Source organism: Heterodontus francisci, chromosome 35 (genome assembly GCF_036365525.1).
Source record: "Heterodontus francisci isolate sHetFra1 chromosome 35, sHetFra1.hap1, whole genome shotgun sequence".
NCBI classification, from domain to species: domain Eukaryota; kingdom Metazoa; phylum Chordata; class Chondrichthyes; order Heterodontiformes; family Heterodontidae; genus Heterodontus; species Heterodontus francisci.
In genome coordinates, this window is record NC_090405.1 from 55,015,109 (window position 1) to 55,036,093 (window position 20,985).

The window sequence follows — 20,985 nt, forward strand, 5'->3', positions numbered from 1 at the left end:
AAAGCAGAGGGAATCTTGGGCCTCATAAAGAGGCATAGAGTACAAAAGCAGGAGGTTATGCTGTGTTTAGGCCACAATTAGAGCATTGTGTCCAGTTTAGGAAGGATGTGAGGGTCCTCGAAAGGGTGCAAAGGAGATTTACCAGAATGGTTCCAGGGATGGAGGATTTTAGTTACAAGGTTAGGTTGGAAAAGCTGGGGTTGTTCTCCCTGGAGCAAAGGGTTTGGATAGGTTAGAGAAAGGAAAACTGTTCCTATTAGCTGATGGCAGAAGGACTATGAGCACAGATTTAAGGTTTTGGGTCAGAGATGCAAGGGGCTGCCCACAAGGCTGGTGGAATTGGGGATTATCAATGACTTCAAAAGGAAATTGAACGGGCACTTGAAGGAAATAAATTTCCAGGGCTACAGGGATAGAGCAGAGGAATGGGACTGACTGGATTGCTCTAGAGAGCCAGCATGAATTTGATGGGCCAAATGGCCTCCTTATGTGCCAACATGACTCTTATTAATTCTTTCAAACCATACAGGTAAAAATAAATCTTGTTTGAAGTTCTACCTCCCCCATTGAACATAATGAATCATGCTGGTGGATGATTCCACCACTCCAGCAGCACTCTCACTCAAGAGCCCATTCTTCATGTAGAAGAACATACACCATTATCTAGTATGGGGAGCAAGAACCTTGACTGTTTTCCCTTCACTCGTCCAGGACTGATGAGACATATTATTGGATCCTAAAGATCAGTTAGCTCAACACAGGCTGAGTTTGGAATTTGCTGTTGTCATGCTACACTGGGTAGCAGTATGGAACAACAAGGCAATCTCCTGACTGTGCTTACAAAGGTTACTATACAGACACTGCTTTGACATCAATAACAGGACAAAGAGAAACTAGAAAGGATCTGGTAAATCATTTATGAACTTTATTGTGAGAGGGGAGGTCACAAAAGCAGACATAAGGAACTAAAGTATTTTTTTTTCCTACTTTGTTCTCAAACACAGTGAAAACAGAAGATCTTAGTTCCTCTGAAAGTACATTAAACAAAAAGTGAAAAAGGTTTTAGTGCATAATGTGTAAAGATTACTGACTGCGTGCACAAGAGCACCAGTATCTTTGTCCAGAATACTAGTTTAACCCTTTGAGGGCAGACCATGAATGTAGACAGAGCAGAAGACTCTTGTTGACTGTCAATCAGGAAAGCAGACAAGGTTACTTGGCTTCATTCGGTCACAGCTTCAGTGCAAGATTCTCTGCCAGCAGTCAGATGCACACACATTACAAGCTGGTTATTAAGGGAGCTCAAAAGACAATGGAGGGGGAGGGGGAAGTGGCAAGAGTTTTTTGGTAGCATCACGATGGGATTGGAGCCAAATAAACTAGTGTTTATTATATTTTTCCACGCCAATGTAATAAATCAATCCCATTGGTATCAAAAGACAAGAAAATGGAAGCCCAATCTCAACCCTCAACTTTTTGCCCCCCAAATTGCTACATGGCTTTGTATTTAGATTCCACAATCAATCAGTTCAAAAAAATGACAGTACGGAGCACGGTGGAAAGTGAAACTACTGCCACTCTTTTGTACACGGGCGCACAGTTAGTGTTAGCAGGTTAAGTTAGACAGTAGATGGAGATTGCAGTTGGATTAAGCCACCTCTGACAGTTATGGCATTAAAGTTATTTGTTTTGGCATTTATAAAGTCTGATCTCGGAAGCCACTGCAAGAGGGAACGTTTTTTTTTAAGAAAGTGCACAGGGCTGGCAAGTCAACCTGGGTGGTCAACTCAAAAGACAACCACATTGGGGAGTTCACTTAACCAAACAGAACTCTCTGCCATGGAAAGCCCTCAGGAAGCGGGAGGGCCTTTTACCCAACCACATATTCACAATAGTCCTTCTATAATCACCTGTATTGATGAGAACAGGTCCTACAAACCTATTTTGTTGGAGACCCTCTCCTCCCCAATGCTGCAGGCCTGTAACTCGAATGCTAATCACATTCAAAAACTAACAAAGAAATGCAATTGGCAATTTATCATGGCTTGGCCACTAGTACTGGCAGCTTGGAATTCCCAGACCAACCATTATTGCTTTTGCTTTGACTGCTCGAATGGAGTTGAAGATGATTCCGATGTTATGTTCACAGCTGGGTGGAGTCCCTGGTCCTGACCATAGTGCTCTCATCACTCAGAGCCCCAAAATTCTCTTTGGTTCTCGCATCGACGTGTAGAAATCAGGTAGTCGAAGGAAAGGCAAGATTTCTTTTTTTTTTTAAAAAAGAACATGTCAAAATAGCAGTTGTGTCACAGAGGAGACAGGAGTTTGTCATCAGGAGAGAGGTGGATGCTGTGGCAACAAGTTTTGATGATCACCCCCAGTCACCTCCCTCCTCTCCCCCTCCCAAACCCACATGTACAATGGACAAAAAAATCTCAAAATTCCATCACTAAACGTGGCTTTCCCACTGATCAATTCATAAGAAAATATATGGAAATTAAAGATTATACTTTAAGATTCATCATAGAAAGAGCAAGAAAGAACTTCAACCATTGAAGAACGTCCCCTTTCATTGGCAATACTGCCGATTCACTTATAGGCTTGAGGTACAATATAAAAGGCAGCAAGCGGCCACTCAATTCTCAGTTCCACTATGCAATGGCTTTTGCTTCTGGCAGGAAAGCTTCCCAGTATTTTATGAGCTGTCAAAAGAAAGCATTGGTTAAAAGGTACAGTATTTCCTATATAAGGATAACATTTGTAAATCACTAGAGAAGGAAGACTGTAAGGGAGTGAATCCCAGTTCTCAAACACATTCATGTTTATTCCTGATCCTCAGTTTTCTGCAATGTTCCCACTAAGCTGCACAGCAACACACAAGTTGGCCCCTTTAAGTTATCACACATGTGCAGCTGCACAAAAACATTTAAAGAGGCTGCACATTTAAAATCACCTGTGTATGCCAAAATAAAAAGAGGGTATTTGGTTTTCAGTCTCTCCTTCAGAATCTGCACTCCCACCCACCCCCCCCCCCCCCCCCGCTTACAACCTGGTGGGGCTCACCCGGTTTCTGCTATTTAACTTGAAACATAGAAAACAAGCCAAAGTAAACTCTTCAGCCAGCCTCTTTCCTTGGCTACCAGTGTAAACCACACACAAAGTGATGGGCACAACAGAATGAAAGTAATAACCTAGGAACAGGAGCAGGAGTAGCCACACAGATCTTCAAGCCTGTTCCACCATCTTCTGCCTCAATTCTGCTTTCCTGCGCTATCCATTAATTTGCTCAGAGTCCAAAAATGTAATCACTCTCTGTTTTGAATATTCTCAATGACTTTCTCAGCCCTGGGGCAGAGAATTCCAAAGATTCACAACCACAGTAAAGAAATCTCTTATCTCAGTCCTAAATGGCTGATCCCTTAAACTGAAACAGTGAGCCCTAGCTCTAGACTCTTCAATAAGAGGCTCAGTATTGGTCAACCATTTGTTCCCAGGACAAATTCATTTGAACCAGCCTGCCAGAAATTTCCTGGAAGGAATCAGGGTGGAGGAGAGCAGGGTAAGTCTTTGATTCTGAGAAAACATTCACTTGGGTAGGAGCAAACAATTTTGTGCAGACTTTCATTGACTGGCCACCACATTAAACAGCCCTATAAAGGTTAGGGGTGAGAAAATGTCCATCAAACTAACAGGCTCATCTCCAGTGTTGCAACTCCCTCAGTTCAACATCCAATTACATCTTCAATTCCTTTGATTCTATTCCCTTATCTGGTACATTATGTCAAACATTTATTTCCATCTGTTCTTCTGACTGCCCTTTAATCATTAGCATATTGAATAAGCTGTGCTCCGAGGTGCAACTCAATGTAGTTTCTGAAAAATCAGCAAAGTCATTTCATCGCCCCCTCAGTCTCTTACCCTCTCTGCCTCCATCCTTTCACCTGTCTTGTCCCCCTGTTCTAATTTCTCACATTAAGCTGTATCTAGAACAATATACAAGTAGCATGATGTTTCAATGACTGATGCACAATTCTATCCCAGGCTGAGGCAGCTCACCTGTTGCTGAGAGTTCTGAAGAGTTTCCAAATACACAATAATCCGGCTTTTGAAGTCTTTAATTTGTTCTTTCTGAAAGTGTACAAAAAGATGAGAATTAAAATATGTAAAGAGAAAGGTACAACTGTAACCAAGGTAACAGCCCCACCAGCGTCCCCAGCTGAAATGGAGTGTGTATGAAAACTGTAGCCAGGTTTGGCAGAGTCCATTCAAGATCTGAACACTGCTTACCTCAAACCGAGCAACTTCCTTTCGAATGGTTACCGAGATCCGCTCAAACTCTCTCTCACATTGTAGAACTTTGGGCTCCCACTAAAAACAGACAGTGGCCAGTTAGCATCACTCCAATCATCCACTGGCTCTCACTGTTTATTCAACAGCTCCCTAAGGCAGTATTCCCACTTAGAAGGTAGACTGTGGGTATACATTGATCTAGAGGCAACAATTGGCAAAAAGAGCTCTCTCTATACTCATTAAGGCAACATTGGGCAACTAAGTTCTTCTCATAGTCCTCCCCAATGGCCAAGTGCATTCAGCAAATAATAGAGCCACAGGTGGCTTGATCCTCCTGTGCAGAGTTAGCTGTGGTGGTAGAGGAGCTGTGCCTGGTCTCAGCACCCTGCTATCTCAGGTAGGGAAGAGAATAAGCCAGGGTTCTGCCCAGGGATAACAATACAGCATCCTGTACTGGAAAAACATGCTGGCAAGGACAGGACTGGCTCTATACCCAGTGCCTGAATAGCCTGCACTCACTATCTTAGATAACAACCTGCATCTTTAACATAGTAAAACATCCCAAGACGCTTCACAAACAGCAAAAAAATGTAACTACTGAGCCACATAAGGAGATATTAGGACAGGTGACCAAAAGCTTGGTCAAAGAGGTAGGTTTTAAGGACATCTTAAAGGAGAAGAGGGAGGTGGAGATCTTTAGAGAGGGAATTTCAGAGTTCAGGATATGGAGAGCTGAAGGCAAAGGCAGTCAATGGCGGAGCAATTAAATCAGGGATGCTCAAGAGGCCTGAATTGGAGGACAGCAGATATGAGGTTTGTGGGGCTGGAGGAGGTTACAGAGATAGGAAGGTACAAAGGATTCAGAAACAAGGACAAGAACTTTAAAAATTGAGGTGCGGCTTAACTGAAAGCCAATGTAGATCAATGAGCAGAGCAATGATGGCTGAAGTAGACTTGGGAGTTAGAATACGGGTAGCAGAGTTTGGGATGCACTTATGTTTATGGAGGGTAGAAGATGGGAGGCCATCCAGCCAAGAGTGACCAGGCTGAGGTACTGGGGGGGGTGGGGTGGTGGGGGTTAGTGGGAGTGTAAAGGCAGAAGTTACCCTCTCTTCCACAATGGAATTGATCCACTGCAGTCTATGTTCCTTCCTCAAAGTTTTCCCCTCCTGAAGGTAAACTCCTGCTGTTGTACAACCCCACTGATGCAGGTTGCCCTCTGGCACCCTGCACAAGCAGTCATTATTCATAAGAGAACCTGGACTGCAGACACGGGCAGGCTATTAGACTGTAGGAGCCAATCCAATCTCATGTTCGAGACATCAAAGCTCACACATTCCAGTAGGGTTACTGGATAGCTGTCAGGGAGGCTGAGGTTTTGCTCTTTAGCCCAGGGGCACCGAGACTAATTTTAACAGCACCCGAAGTGTGGTCAGCTCACTCAGTGCACACATCAATGATGAAACAGTGAACCTTTCTGGTCTCTATATGTCATGCAGGCCCCCACCTACCAAGAATTAGGCACATTAATTTCACCACATGGACATTAAACTTCAAATTGTTGCTGGGAAGAAAAGAGGGCCTCGAACCAGAAAGATTTTTTTGCATACAAGCAGAGAGTGCTTGAACAAAGGAACCAGTCCCTGCTCCCAATACACAGAACAACATGGTCAGACCAGCTTAGTCACATGACAAACTGGTTGTTGCAGAGTTTTGAACTGAGAGTTTTAAATTGGAGAAAGAGTGTTGGAAGACAGAAAGCTCCTGAGCTCCTGTGCTCCTGGACTGAAGCAGACCTCCTCTCCTCCTGCCTGCTCCCATCTCTCTCTCTCTCACCAGCTTCGGAATCCATTGAAGACACATGAGCTCCAAGAGAGAAAAGTCTCTTACAGTGAACAAGGTTTAAGAATACTGGGCCTCAACAAAAAACAAGAACTATCTACAAAAGGACTCTACAGTGAGCTCAAAGAATCGTAATAAAGAAACTCTTCTGATATTGCCTCAAATCTCTCCACTTTATTTTCCTTCTGCTCTTTTCTGTCTCTATTTGCAGGTGTGTATCGCGTATGCATGCTAGCGTGGGCACGTCATATATCCATAGGCCTAACCCTAACTGAACAGATGGAAGTATCAGCCAGACGCCTGCTCCCATTCCTCTATGCCCCATACCTCTGTTATCTCATCTTTGGCTTGTTGTAGCTTGTCAGGTTTGTTGGCCCATATGAGTCGAGCTTCGTTCTCTCGCTTTTTCTGCAGTGTGGTCTGAGCATCCTGCCAACGCTGCCACGCTTTCATCCGCTGGTCAAATACTCCCTGCACCAGGAGAGCCATACCACAGCACTCAGCATCCAGCTTAAAACCAACACTAAATTATCCCAATGCTTCAATTAGTAAAGCAAGTGTACAAGTGGCCTGATCAAAACAAAAGGTCCCAGGATCAATTACTGGTCTGTGACATGTTACTTCACTGAGGGCAGCAGGGCTCCTAATCCGGATCACTATCCAACGATACTAGATAAAGACAGTTTAAGGGGTCAGTTACAATTAACCCCTATTTAGTTTAGTTTAGAGGTACAGCACTGAAACAGGCCCTTCGGCCCACCGAGTCTGTGCCGACCATCAACCACCCATTTATACTAATCCTACACTAATTCCATATTCCTACCACATCCCCACCTGTCCCTATATTTCCCTACCACCTACCTATACTAGGGGCAATTTACAATGGCCAATTTACCTACCAACCTGCAAGTCTTTGGCATGTGGGAGGAAACCGGAGCACCCGGAGGAAACCCACGCAAACACAGGGAGAACTTGCAAACTCCACACAGGCAGTACCCAGAATTGAACCCGGGTCGCTGGAGCTGTGGGGCTGCGGTGCTAACCACTGCGCCGCCCTTAAATAGCTTACCAATGCTCAGTGTGTAGGCAGCTGAAGAATATCTCTGGGCAAGGTACTGGAGGGCTGCTTCCAATTAAGGTGGGGTGGGAGAGAAAGAGAAAACAGCTCCATGCACTCTACTGCTCTCTCCTCCAAAAATAAGGGCCTCACACATCATTCCTCCAGAAGGTGGATTAGTAATCCCCTCGGAGCCCTGTCTCTAGATTAGATTAGATTAGATTAGAGATACAGCACTGAAACAGGCCCTTCGGCCCACCGAGTCTGTGCCGAACATCAACCACCCATTTATACTAATCCTACACTAATCCCATATTCCTACCAAACATCCCCACCTGTTCTTATATTTCCCTACCACCTACCTATACTAGTGACAATTTATAATGGCCAATTTACCTATCAACGTGCAAGTCTTTTGGTTTGTGGGAGGAAACCGGAGCACCCGGAGAAAACCCACGCAGACACAGGGAGAACTTGCAAACTCCACACAGGCAGTACCCGGAATCGAACCCGGGTCCCTGGAGCTGTGAGGGTGCGGTGCTAACCACTGCACCACTGTGCCGTCTAACGAGAGGTTCTTTTCATCTCACCTTCCCCCTTATTTTGGGAGAAAAAAAATATCAGAATTTGTCAGCTGGTGAGGCAGTTAGAGAAACAAAATATCCAAAATATGAAAAGTGTAGGGTAATAACCCAACTACATGAAAATATACGAGGAGCTTGGGATGCTGTGTAATAAAGAGGCACCATTAGCACCTTCTGATACCCTCATTGCAGAAATCAGGCGGATATAGTCACTCAGCAACTCGGCAAACAGGAAGAAGTCGTTGTTAGCTTGATCCTGGTAAAGCAGCTCAATCTTCTCCTCCACCTCTGCAAGCTGTGACAGTGCACGTGATAACGCTGTGTGGTCCTCCGAGCTCCCAAGCATGGCAGCACTCTTTGCAAAAATGGCCGTGTTTGTTGCAAGCTCTGAAGATCAAAGCAGATTACAGTGTAAGCACGGGAGGTGGGGGAGGGGGGGGGGGGGGGAGAACAGTTTACTGGTTTCAGGGACAGCATGGAAAACCCATCCATTAGGGACTTACTGAACCACTGCACCCCTTCATTCCTCATCCAAACACTCCAGTTTATTAATAGCTCACTTTCATCTTGGAAGTTTCAAGTGGAGCAATCCAGTCTCAAAAATTTCCGAGTTCCTTACTCACTCTCACTTTCCCTTCCTCCTCCAAAAAGGTCATTTCCTTTGGACTCATTACAAAGGATACTTGAGCTGGGAGATGAGCACGTTCCATTTTGGATACATCGCATAAAATATATTCAGAGCTTTATTGGACAGCCTGGCACAAACAGCAAAGGAAGCAATAAAGTAGAACAGTTGGGTGCTGATGGCCGGCACAGACAAGATGGGCCGAAGGGCCCGTTTCTGTGCCGTATAACTCTATGACTATGACTCTATAGTAAGTAAACTATGCAAAAGTTGAGAAGCGAGTTTACTACTAGCCACTTGATTGCAGTGGTGCGACATTACGCAATAACATCGTGACCCATTCTGCCTGTACGTGGGTCAGAATTCCTCCCCCCACGCTTGATTGGGTGATGGAGTCGCAAGGTTACTGATAGTATTGATGCTGTGAATTGGACACAGGTTGGTGTGCTGTGCCCTGGAGTAACTGAACAAGGTACAGTTTTGCTCCAATGCTGTTGGGGTTGGTTGGGATGTGGGTGCGGGGTGGGGGGGGGGGGGGGTGGTTGCGGTAGGTGAGGAAGAAGGATGGATACAGAGTAAAGCTCCCTCTACACTGTCCCCCATCAAACACTCCCAGGACAGGTACAGCACGGGGTTAGATACAGAGTAAAGCTCCCTCTACACTGTCCCCCATCAAACACTCCCAGGACAGGTACAGCACGGGGTTAGATACAGAGTAAAGCTCCCTCTAGATGACCCCAAACACTCCCAGGGAAAGTGCAGCAAAGTAACGCTCTTCAACATTCCCAAAGTGCCTAAGCTACAGTCTTCTGTACAAGAAAGCCCCCAGCGAGTTAACATCCGCAGCACTTAAAGCAGCCAGAAGCACTGCACAAAGAACAGCCAGGCGCTGCGCAAACGACTACTGGCAACACCTATGCAGTCATATTCAGCTGGCCTCAGACACCAGCAACATCAGAGGAATGTACGATGGCATTAAGAGAGCTCTTGGGCCAACCATCAAGAAGATCGCCCCCCTCAAATCTAAATCAGGGGACATAATCATTGACCAACGCAAACAAATGGACCGCTGGGTTGAGCACTACCCAGAACTGTACTCCAGGGAGAATGTTGTCACTGAGACTGCCCTCAATGCAGCCCAGCCTCTACCAGTCATGGATGAGCTGGACATACAGCCAACAAAATCGGAACTCAGTGACGCCATTGATTCACTAGCCAGCGGAAAAGCCCCTGGGAAGGACAGCATTACCCCTGAAATAATCAAGAGTGCCAAGCCTGCTATACTCTCAGCACTACATGAACTGCTTTGCCTGTGCTGGGACGAGGGAGCAGTACCTCAGGACATGAGCGATGCCAATATCATCACCCTCTATAAGAACAAGGGTGACCACGGTGACTGCAACAACTACCGTGGAATCTCCCTGCTCAGCATAGTGGGGAAAGTCTTTGCTCGAGTCGCTTTAAACAGGCTCCAGAAGCTGGCTGAGCGCGTCTACCCGGAGACACAGTGTGGCTTTCGTGCACAGAGATTGACCGTTGACATGCTGTTCTCCCTTCGCCAGCTACAGGAGAAATGCTGTGAACAACAGATGCCCCTCTACATTGCTTTCATTGATCTCACCAAAGCCTTTAACCTCGTCAGCAGACGTGGGCTCTTCAGACTACTAGAAAAGATTGGATGTCCACCAAAGCTACTAAGTATCATCACCTCATTCCATGACAATATGAAAGGCACAATTCAAAATGGTGGCTCATCATAGCCCTTTCCTATCCTGAGTGGAGTGAAACAGGGCTGTGTTCTCGCACCCACACTTTTTGGGATTTTCTTCTCCCTGCTGCTTTCACATGCGTTCAAGCCCTCTGAAGAAGGAATTTTCCTCCACACAAGATCAGGGGGCAGGTTGTTCAACCTTGCCTGTCTAAGAGCGAAGTCCAAAGTACGGAAAGTCCTCATCAGGGAACTCCTCTTTGCTGACGATGCTGCTTTAACATCTCACACTGAAGAGTGGCTGCAGAGACTCATCGACAGGTTTGCAGCTGCCTGCAATGAATTTGGCCGAACCATCAGCCTCAAGAAAACGAACATCATGGGACAGGATGTCAGAAATGCTCCATCCATCAATATTGGTGACCACGCTCTGGAAGTGATTCAAGAGTTCACCTACCTAGGCTCAACTATCACCAGTAACCTGTCTCTAGATGCAGAAATCAACAAGCGCATGGGAAAGGCTTCCACTGCTATGTCCAGACTGGCCAAGAGAGTGTGGAAAAATGGCGCACTGACACGGAACACAAAAGTCCGAGTGTATCAAGCCTGTGCCCTCAGTACCTTGCTCTATGGCAGCGAGGCCTGGACAACGTATGTCAGCCAAGAGCGACGTCTCAATTCATTCCATCTTTGCTGCCTCCAGAGAATACTTGGCATCAGGTGGCAGGACCGTATCTCCAACACAGAAGTCCTCGAGGCGGCCAACATCCCCAGCTTATACACACTAATGAGTCAGCGGCGCTTGAGATGGCTTGGCCATGTGAGCCGCATGGAAGATGGCAGGATCCCCAAAGACACATTGTACAGCGAGCTCGCCACTGGTACCAGACCCACCGGCCATCCATGTCTCCGCTTTAAAGACGTCTGCAAACGCGACATGAAATCCTGTGACATTGATCACAAGTCGTGGGAGTCAGTTGCCAGCGTTCGCCAGAGCTGGCGGGCAGCCATAAAGGCCGGGCTAAAGTGTGGCGAGTCGAAGAGACTTAGTAGTTGGCAGGAAAAAAAGAGAGGCGCAAGGGGAGAGCCAACTGTGTAACAGCCCCGACAAACATATTTTTCTGCAGCACCTGTGGAAGAGCCTGTCACTCTAGAATTGGCCTTTATAGCCACTCCAGGCGCTGCTCCACACACCTCTGACCACCTCCAGGCGCTTACCCATTGTCTCTCGAGATAAGGAGGCCAAAGAAGAGATGACCCCAAACACTCCCAGGGAAAGTGCAGCAATGTAACGCTCTTCAACATTCCCAAAGTGCCTAAGTTACAGTCTTCTACTATACTAGAGTATTTTTTTCTACAGAGGAACACTCTGCAATGAGCCGTGTGTCAATATGATTAGGTTAGTTCTTCTTCTTTGGCCTCCTTGTCTCGAGAGACAATGGGTAAGCGCCTAGAGGTGGTCAGTGGTTTGTGGAAGTTAGTTATTAAAATTGAACAAATCTGTTTATTGCTTAAAAACATCTGTTCACTGTACTTTAGGGAAGTGAGCCTTAGCAAACAGTTTAAACATGATTCGCATGGTGTGCTTTTACTTTCAAAACTCCAGACTTTATAATTTAGGCTGATGTTTGACTAGTTCATCAACCATGCCCATGCTTATATTCCTGGAATTTTCAACAAGTTACACATAGACACATTGAACAGTAACAGGGGAGGGCATCCATGCTAAATTTGGGTAAAGACAAGTATGTTCTTCCAGCTCCTAGATACTTGCAAATGCTGCAACTGAAAGTGAACACTTAGCTCATGCTATGTTGGCATTTGGAGTTTTTGATTAACTTCTTGGTGGCACTTCATCAATCATTACTTCATCACACTAACAGCTACACCCAGTCTTAAATAAAATGCAAAACAGTTTTCACCCAACAATGAGGCGCAAGCAGGAATGTATAATTAGACCCACCCTTTTAATCCAACAAAACAGTACAGTTCATTGTGTATAGGCCACAAGGTACTCGGAACTCGAGCCTAGCTAAAGTTATCTATTGGGGCCCTTATAAAACCACAGATCCTACTGCTCCTATAGATTAGATTTCTGTGTTCTAACCCATGGCATCTCCATCAAGCAAAGATGTGAACCCAACAATTTAAAATCACAATAGAATCCTGGAACGATAGCACAGGAGGCCATTCGACCCATTGCGTAGGTGCTTGCTCTTTGTGAGAGCAACTCAGCTAATCCCACTCCTTTTCCCTGAGCCATGCACATTTTTTTCCAGATAATTATCCAATTGTCTTTTGAAAGTCTTGATTGAACCTGCCTCCACCACTCTCAGGCTGTGCATTCCAGATCCTAACCACTGTTGCATGAAAAAGATTTTATTGATGTTGCCTCTGGTTCTTTTGCCAATTACCTTAAATCAGTGTCCTGTGGTTCTCAATCCTTCCACCAATGGAAACAGTTTCTCCCTATCTACTCTGTCCAGACCCCTCATGATTTTGAACACCTCTATCAAATCTGCTCTCAATCTTCTCTCCAAGGAAAACAGTCCCAACTTCTCCAATCTGAAGTTCCTCATCCCTGGAACCATTCTCGTGAATCTTTTCTGCACCCTCTCTAATGCCTTCACATTTTTCCTGACGTGTGGTGCTCAGAACTGGACACAGTACTCCAGTTGAGCCGAACCAGTGTTTTATACCAGTTTAACATAACTTCCTTGCCCAGGATGCTGTAGGTTTTATTAACTGCTCTCTCAACCTGACCTGCCACCTTTAATGACCAGTGCACATAAACAGCCAGGTCCCTCTGCTCCTGCACCCACTTTAGAATTGTACCTTTATTTTATATTGTCTCTCCATGGTCTTCCTACCAAAATGAATCACTTCACATTGCTCTGCAATAAATTCCACCTGCCTGCCCATTCCACCACCCTGTCTATGCCTTTTTGAAGTTTAACACTAACCTCCTCACAGTTCACAATGCTTCCAAGTTTCGTATCATCTGCAAATTTTGAAATTGTGCCCTGTATACCAAGGTCTCTGTCATTAATATATATCAGGAAGAGCAAGGGTCACAACACTGATCCCTGGGGAACTGCACTACAAAACTCCACTACAAACCTTCCTCCAGCCCGAAAAACATCCATTAACCACTACTCTCTGTTTCCTGTCACTCAGCCAATTTTGTATCAATATTGCTACTCTCCCTTTTATTCCATCAGCTATATATAACTTTGCTGACAACCCTGTTGTGCATCATTTTATCAAATGCCTTTTGGAAGTCCTCCCTTTATCAATTTTTAGCCCAACTACCTCCACTTTCACTACAACTTCACTAAGATGCTGCTGCCAAAGAAAGACGCAAAAGTACTCATTTAGTACCTCAGCCATGCTCCTGCCTCCATGCAAAAATCCCCTTTTTTGTCCCTAATCGTCCCTACAAGGATGTTTCCCCTTGTGGAAGAATCTCGAACTAGGGGTCACTGTTTAAAAATAAGGGGTCGCCCATTTAAGACAGAGATGAGGAGAAATTTTTTCTCAGAGGGTCGTGAGTCTTTGGAATTCTCTTCCTCAAAAGGCAGTGGAAGCAGAGTCTTTGAATATTTTTAAGGCAGAGGTAGATAGATTCTTGATAAGCAAGGGGGTGAAAGGTTATCAGGGGTTGGTGGAAATGTGGAGGAATCAGTTCAGCAATCAACTCATTGAATGGCTGAGCAGGTTCGAAGGACCGAGTGGCCTACTCGTGCTCCTAATTCATAAGTTCGTATGTACTCCTTTTACCATCCTATACCAGTTCTGTGCCCATATAAGACTTTTGGTTTCCTTTTTATGTTGGCAAGTCCCTTCTCATGCTCTTATTTTTTTTTTTTTTCCATTTCTCTCCCTGAACTTTCTATATTTAACCTGACATTTGTCATATGCACCCTTTTTTCTGCTTTATCTTAATCTCTCTTTTGTCATCCAGGGAGCTCTGGCTTTGTTTGTCTGACCTTTCCCCCTCATAGGACTGTACCCGAACTATCTCCTCTTTAAAGATAGCCCATTGTTCAATTACAGTTTTGCCTGTCAATCTTTGATTCCAGTTTATTCGCACCCCACTGAAATTGGACCTACCTCAATTAATTATTTTACTGCGGATTGCTCCTTGTCCTTTTCCATAGCTAACCAAAACCTTTATGATTTCATGATCACTGTTCCCTAAATGTTCCCCTACAGTCACTTGATCTACTCATCCCACCTCATTCCCCAGAACAAGCAAATTAGTTTGTAATATTATGGGATTGTTTTGTTCAGAGTTAGTTTATGCCCATCCTCCTTTGCTGACTGTTCAATCTCTCCAGCCTCACCTTTTCTGTGATTGACTAGTGTTTCAACAACAGCGTGGAGCTTGCGTAACTGCTGGTCTTCATTCTCAATCTCCTGAAACTTTTCTTCAAACCACTGGAGATAGAACAGACAAATATCACATACTGCAGGGCGAAGGTAAAAAGACAAATACAGCAGACTCTCCCTACATTCCTCATGCAAAGGCTTTCCAACGGTCTGTTAAAAAGCTAGGAAATTATATAAAAACCCAGCTGTTCCTATTAGGGATAGTGCAGGAAAACAACGTAGAGGTAGAAGATCAGCCGTGATCTGTTTGAATGGGAGAGCAGGCTCGAGGGGCTGAATGGCCTACTCCTGCTCCTAATTTCTATGTAACATGGTACACCGCGACAGTCCCACTGTGCGTCACATTAAAAGATAATTTTGCAGCTTTTAGAATCAAACAGAGAAACAAAAGCAATAAGCACGCAGTTCCTCCAACACAACATACCAAGTCAGTGATGACAGAACACAGATACAAGCTGGAGCCCCAGAGAATCACTGGAGACAGAAGGATCCACCCACTCCCTCAAATTAAAAGTCAAGTTGTGTGGAGATGGAACAGACAAATATCACATACTACAGGGTGAAGGTAAAAAGACTGAAATACAGATCAGGAGTAGGAGCCTGCAGGATTTCTCCTCCTTGGCCCACAGATTCAGCAGCCAATGCAGCAAGCAGTTCAGCCCCTGCCCCTCCACTCTGATTACCATGCCTGGAATTGGCCAACCCAGCACAGACAATGGATGGGACATGGAACTTCCTGATCTGCATGTGCACTTACGGGTTCAACTATAAGTCATGCTTGGACTCATCTTCAGAGACTGGAATTACATCACTCGCACGTGGAACGTTAAATAGCAAAGTGAAGCCCATTGTCATTACACAGTAGCCATGAAACTTACTATATCCGACTCGTTCATCTTAATGGTCATCTTGCTGACTGCATCAGCAGCCTTGTTCACCATCCGAAGGAGACTAGCGCCACTCAGAGCCTGAGTGTTCACTGCTCGTGGCAACTGTAAATCAGATTGAGAGGTCAACATTGTACACTTTAATATTTTCCACTCACACATACAATAGACTGAGGCAGTCTTCAGTAGGTTTCCAATCCCAACTGTTGGCATGCATGACCAGTGTTAGATCAGCTTTTTAATCCCAGCTCATGTTAAAAAAGTTTAATACACAGTGCCACTGCAGTCACCAAGTGCCAATATGGACAATTAGAACATTCAACATGTTAACAGGCAGTGGGACTGCTATTCATCTGCAATAGGTTCACACCACATCAGTGGGACACCATAATGCAGAATAAATATGAGCTCTAACCTGCTCATCAAATTCCCCTGCTGCCTGAGACAGCTGATTAGCTGTCACTAAATGTAGTGAGCTGCACAAAGAACATATTGTGTCTGATGGAACAGGATAACTCCAAAGTACAGAAAAAAAACATTAATGGTGACAATGACAAAAGATTATGCAAGACTGCATCAGTTTTGATCCAGTCTAGTTCACCTCTGCAATTAGTTTCTTTACCAAGTCTCGATGGGTCAGGAGATCTCAGGAAGTTCAATCTTAAACATTTAGTAAAACATGCATAATCATCATTGTACATCATCTCCCGATTCAGCTACAGGTAAGAATGACGATGTATAAGCTCCATATATACATGATGGTGAAAGCATGTGGGGGGCTGGAGACGGACATTTAATCACTGACAAGCAAAGAAAACCCCAAGTGCTGGAAATATAGAGCTGGTTGGTCAGCATCTGTAGACCAAAAAGACAAGCCGATATCTGGAACAAATCTCAGACAAGGGTTGCAGTGAAATCTGGGAAAAAAGGAAGGGGGAAAATATTCCAAATTGCAGAGAGGAAGTTAATGGGATAAATTACCAGCAAATTGCTAATGCAGCAAGAAATGGTTGGATACCAGAGGATCATAACAAGGAGACAATGGAAAGACATTAGCAAGCAAATGAAGGCACAAATAGATGGTGATGAGTCATCAACAACAAAAAGAAAGCACCGAGCTGGCGAGCTGGAGAGGAGAGAAAAGTCCCACAGATGGTCAGAAATTAAACAGCAGACACTGTCCTTCAAGGAGGAGATGGCACGGCAGCTAAAGGTTGCAAAACCTCTCTCCCCACAATTGAGGGGTTTACCTCGTCTTTTTCCAAGAATTCTCTCACATCAGGATCCTGCAACAGTGTGGGGTGTTTGATGATTCTCTGTAAATATCTGGAATGATAACCAAAGGGTTGAGAGTTAATTCTTTTGAAACTTTGAAAAACCCACTAATTGTGACCAGACATCAGTACACACTTGATTACACATTCCAGAGTTTACAGGTGGACATTTAAAACTAATTTCACACGTAGTCTACTTTTTACAAATACTTGTGTTAACAGAGCATAATGGACTGCAGTCTGTAATATCATTTTACACAGACATACCCTAATTTTAAGCAACAAACCTCAAACTCGATACTGCACGAGCCCGAGAGCAGCTAAAGTGAAGCTTCTCCCCTGTAAATTGTGCATCAGGTGCCATCTAGTGCAAGAAATGCAGTACTGCTCAGGAATACTCGACAGTTTCTCAAGCCCTCTAAGGGATACACAAGAACATGACAGGAGGTGGCCATTTGGCCCTTGCAGCCTGCTCTGCCATTCAACAAGATTATGGCTGATCTTATTACAACTCCACCTTCCCAAGCCTCTGACTCTTTAACTCCCTTAGTGCCCAAAAATCTGTCGACCTCTGACTTGAATATACTCAACGACTCTCGGGGGTAGAGAATTCCACAGATTCACAACCCTTTGAGTGAAGAAATTTCTCATCTCAGTCCATTCTGAGACTGTGGCCCTGTGTTCTAGATTCTCCAGCCAGGGGAAACATTTCCTCAGCATCTACCCTGTTAAGCCCCTTAAGAATTTTATATGTTTCATTGAGATCACCTCTCATTCTTCTAAACTCCAGAGAATACAGGCCTAGTCAACTTACTCTCTCCTCACAGGACAATCCCCTTATTCCAGGAACCAGTCTCGTGAACCTTCATTGCATTCCCTCCAGGGACAAAATGTGCTTCCTTAAGTAAGGAGGCCAAAACTGCACACAGTACTCCAGGTGCGGCCTCACCAATGCCCTGTATAATTGCAGTATAATTTCTTCACTCACACTCCAATGCCTTTGTAACAGAAGCCAATACATCATTTGTCTTCCTGATTACATCAGCATGGTACAGCAAGCATAGCTCCAACAGCCCTGCAGGCAAAGAAATATGATTTCAGTGCCTCTGCTTAACAGGTTTTTCCAACACTGGAGATTCCCCTGCCCTTTCTCTCCTCTCCACCCACACCAGGGGAGGCAGAGGAAGTAAACAACTGTAGAACTCCTTCAAGTAGAGAATCAAAAATATTTTGGGAAGAATGGCAGAATCCACAACAGAACTGTAATGGACATTGGATGGAGTGGGCTTATTAGCTTACATGCTGCAATAAAACAATTGAAACCTGCTTTCATAGAGTCTTAGAGTTATACAGCACAGAAACAGGCCCTTCGGCCCACCGTGTCCGTGCCGGCCATCAAGGTTATCTATTCCAATCCCATTTTCCAGCACTTGGCCCGTAGCCTTGTATGCTATGGCGTTTCAAGTGCTCATCTAAATACTTCTTCAATGTTGTGAGTATTCCTGCCTCTACCACCTCTTCAGTGTGTTCCAGATTCCAACCACCCTCACAAATCGCCTCTAAACCGCCTGCCCCTTACCTTAAATCGATGCCCCCTGGTTATTGACCCCTCCGCTAAGGGAAAAAGTTTCACCCTATCTATCCTATCAATGCCCCTCATAATTTTGTATACCTCAATCAGGTCCCCCCTCAGCCTTCTCTGTTCCAAGGAAAACAACCCTAGCCTTTCCAGTCTCCATTCATAGCTGAAATGCTCCAGCCCAGGCAACATCCTGGTGAATCTCCTCTGCACCCTCTCCAGTGCAATCACATCCTTCCTATAATGTGGTGCCCAGAACTGTACACAGTACTCCAGCTGTGACCTATCTAGCGTTTTATATAGCTCCATCATAACCTCCCTGCTCTTATATTCTATGCCTCAGCTAATAAAGGCAAGTATCCCATATGCCTTCATAACCACCTTATCTACCTGTGCTGCTGCCTTCAGTGATCTATGGACAAGTACACCAAGGTCCCTCTGACCCTCTGTACTTCCTAGGGTCCTACCATCCATTGTATATTCCCTTGCCTTGTTAGTCCTCCCAAAATGCATCACCTCACACTTCTCAGGATTAAATTCCATTTACTACTGCTCCGCCCATCTTACCAGCCCATCTATATCGTCCTGTAACCTAAGGCTTTCCTCCTCACTATTTACAACAATTTTCATGTCATCTGTGAACTTAGTGATCATACCTCCTATATTCACATCTAAATCATTAATGTACACTACAAACAGCAAGGGTCCCAGCACCGATCCCTGCGGTACACCACTGGTCACAGGCTTCCAATCACAAAAACAACCCTCGACCATCACCCTCTGCCTCCTGCCACTAAGCCAATTATGGATCCAATTTTCCAATTGCCCTGGATCCCATGGGCTCTTACCTTCTTAACCAATCTCCCATGCGGGACCTTATCAAAAGCCTTACTGAAGTCCATGTGACTACATCAACTGCTTTACCCTCATCGACACACCGAGTCACTGCCTCGAAAAATTCAATCAAGTTTGTTAGACATGATCTCCCCCTGACAAAGCCATGCTGACTATCCCTGATTAATCCCTGCCTCGCCAAGTGGAGATTAATCCTGTCCCTCAGAATTTTTTCCAATAATTTCCCCAACACTGATGTTAGACCCACTGGCCTGTAATTACCTGGTTTATCCCAGCTACCCTTCTTGAATAATGGTACCACATTCGCTGTCCTCCAGCATTTCTCCTGTGGCCAGGAAGGATTTGAAAATTTGTGTCAGAGCCCCTGCTATCTCCTCCCTTGCCTCACAACAGCCTGGAGATTTATCCACTTTTAAACCCGCTAAAGCCTCCTCCCTTTCAATGCTAATTTGTTCAAGTATATCACAATCCCCCTCCCTGATCTTTACACCTACATCATCCTTCTCCGTAGTGAACACAGATGAAAAATAATCATTTAAAACCTCACCTGTGTCCTCTGGCTCCACACACAGATTGCCACTTTGGTCCTTAATGGGCCCTACTCTTTCCCTGGTTATCCTCTTGCCCTTAATATAATAAACAGGGAAATATAGGGACAGGTGGGGATGTGGTAGGAATATGGAATTAGTGCAGGATTAGTATAAATGGGTGGTTGATGGTCGGCACAGACTCGGTGGGCCGAAGGGCCTGTTTCAGTGTTGTATCGCTAAACTAAACTAAAATGCATTGGGATTTTTCTTTATCTTGCCCGCCAGTGTTTTTTCATGTCCCCTCTTCGCTCTCCTAATTACTTTTTTAATTACCCCCCCCCTACACTTTCTATTCCCCTCTAGAGCCTCCGCTGTTTTCAATGCTCTGAATCTGCCATAAGCCTCCTTTCTTTCCTGATCAATCCTCTATATCCCTCGACATCCAGAATTCCCTGGACTTGTTGGTCCTACCCCTTCACCTTAACGGGTACATGTTGGCTCTGAACTCTCACTATTTCCTTTCTGAATGTCTCCCACTGATCTGATGTAGACTTTCCTACAAGTAGCTGCTCCCAGTCCAGATTGTCCAGATCCCGTTTTATCATATTGAAATTGGCCTTCCCCCAATTCAGTACCTTTATTTCCAGTCCATCTTTGTCCTTTTCCATAACTACCTTAAATCTTAGAGTTATGGTCACTATCCCAGAAATGCTCCCCCACTGACACTTCTACCACTTGTCCGGCTTCATTCCCTAGTATTAGGTCCAGTACAGCCCCTTCTCTTTCTTGTAGGACTTTCTACATACTGACTCAAAAAGCTCTCCTGTATGCATTTTAAGAACTCTGCCCCCTTTAAGCCTTTTGCACCGACTATCCCAGTTAATATTGGGAAAGTTGAAATCCCCTATTATTACCCTATTATTTTTACACCTCTCTGAGATTTGCCTACATATCTGCTCCTCTATCTCTCCCTGACTGTTTGGAGGCCTGTAGTACACTCCCAGCCAAGTGATTGCTTCCTTTTTGTTTTTAAGTTCTACTCCTATGGCCTCATTTGAGGAACCTTCTAAGATATCATCCCTCCTTCCTGCAGTAATTGACTCCTTGATCAACAATGCAATGCCACCCCCTCTTTTACACCCTCCCCTATAACGTCTGAAGATTCTATACCCTGGAATATTGAGCTGCCAGTCCTGCCCCTCCCTCAACCATGTCTCTGTGATAGCAATATGATAGTCCCATATGTTAATCAATGCACTCAATTCATCTGCCTTACTTGGAATACTCCTGATGGTAAAATAGATGCAATCTAGCCTTGCATTTTTCACTTGTGCCTTAACAGGTCTATATTTGCTCTACCTT

At 44.8% G+C, this 20,985-nt stretch overlaps 1 protein-coding gene across 3 annotated transcripts in view; it reads right to left on the minus strand.

Annotated features, from left to right (window-relative positions):
- Positions 1-903: 903 nt before the first annotated feature.
- LOC137350714 (sorting nexin-1-like) overlaps positions 904-20,985 on the minus strand; it is a 55,547-nt gene continuing 35,465 nt past the window's right edge. For all 3 annotated transcript variants that reach the window (XM_068015633.1, XM_068015634.1, XM_068015635.1), the window contains 8 exons: positions 16,636-16,711; positions 15,377-15,490; positions 14,453-14,546; positions 7,955-8,160; positions 6,460-6,603; positions 4,288-4,368; positions 4,057-4,128; positions 904-2,702 (listed from right to left, as the gene is read on the minus strand). In XM_068015633.1, coding sequence (XP_067871734.1) covers positions 2,652-2,702; positions 4,057-4,128; positions 4,288-4,368; positions 6,460-6,603; positions 7,955-8,160; positions 14,453-14,546; positions 15,377-15,490; positions 16,636-16,711 — 838 coding nt within the window. In that variant the 3' untranslated portion in view covers positions 904-2,651. The remainder of the gene's footprint in view (positions 2,703-4,056; positions 4,129-4,287; positions 4,369-6,459; positions 6,604-7,954; positions 8,161-14,452; positions 14,547-15,376; positions 15,491-16,635; positions 16,712-20,985) is intronic.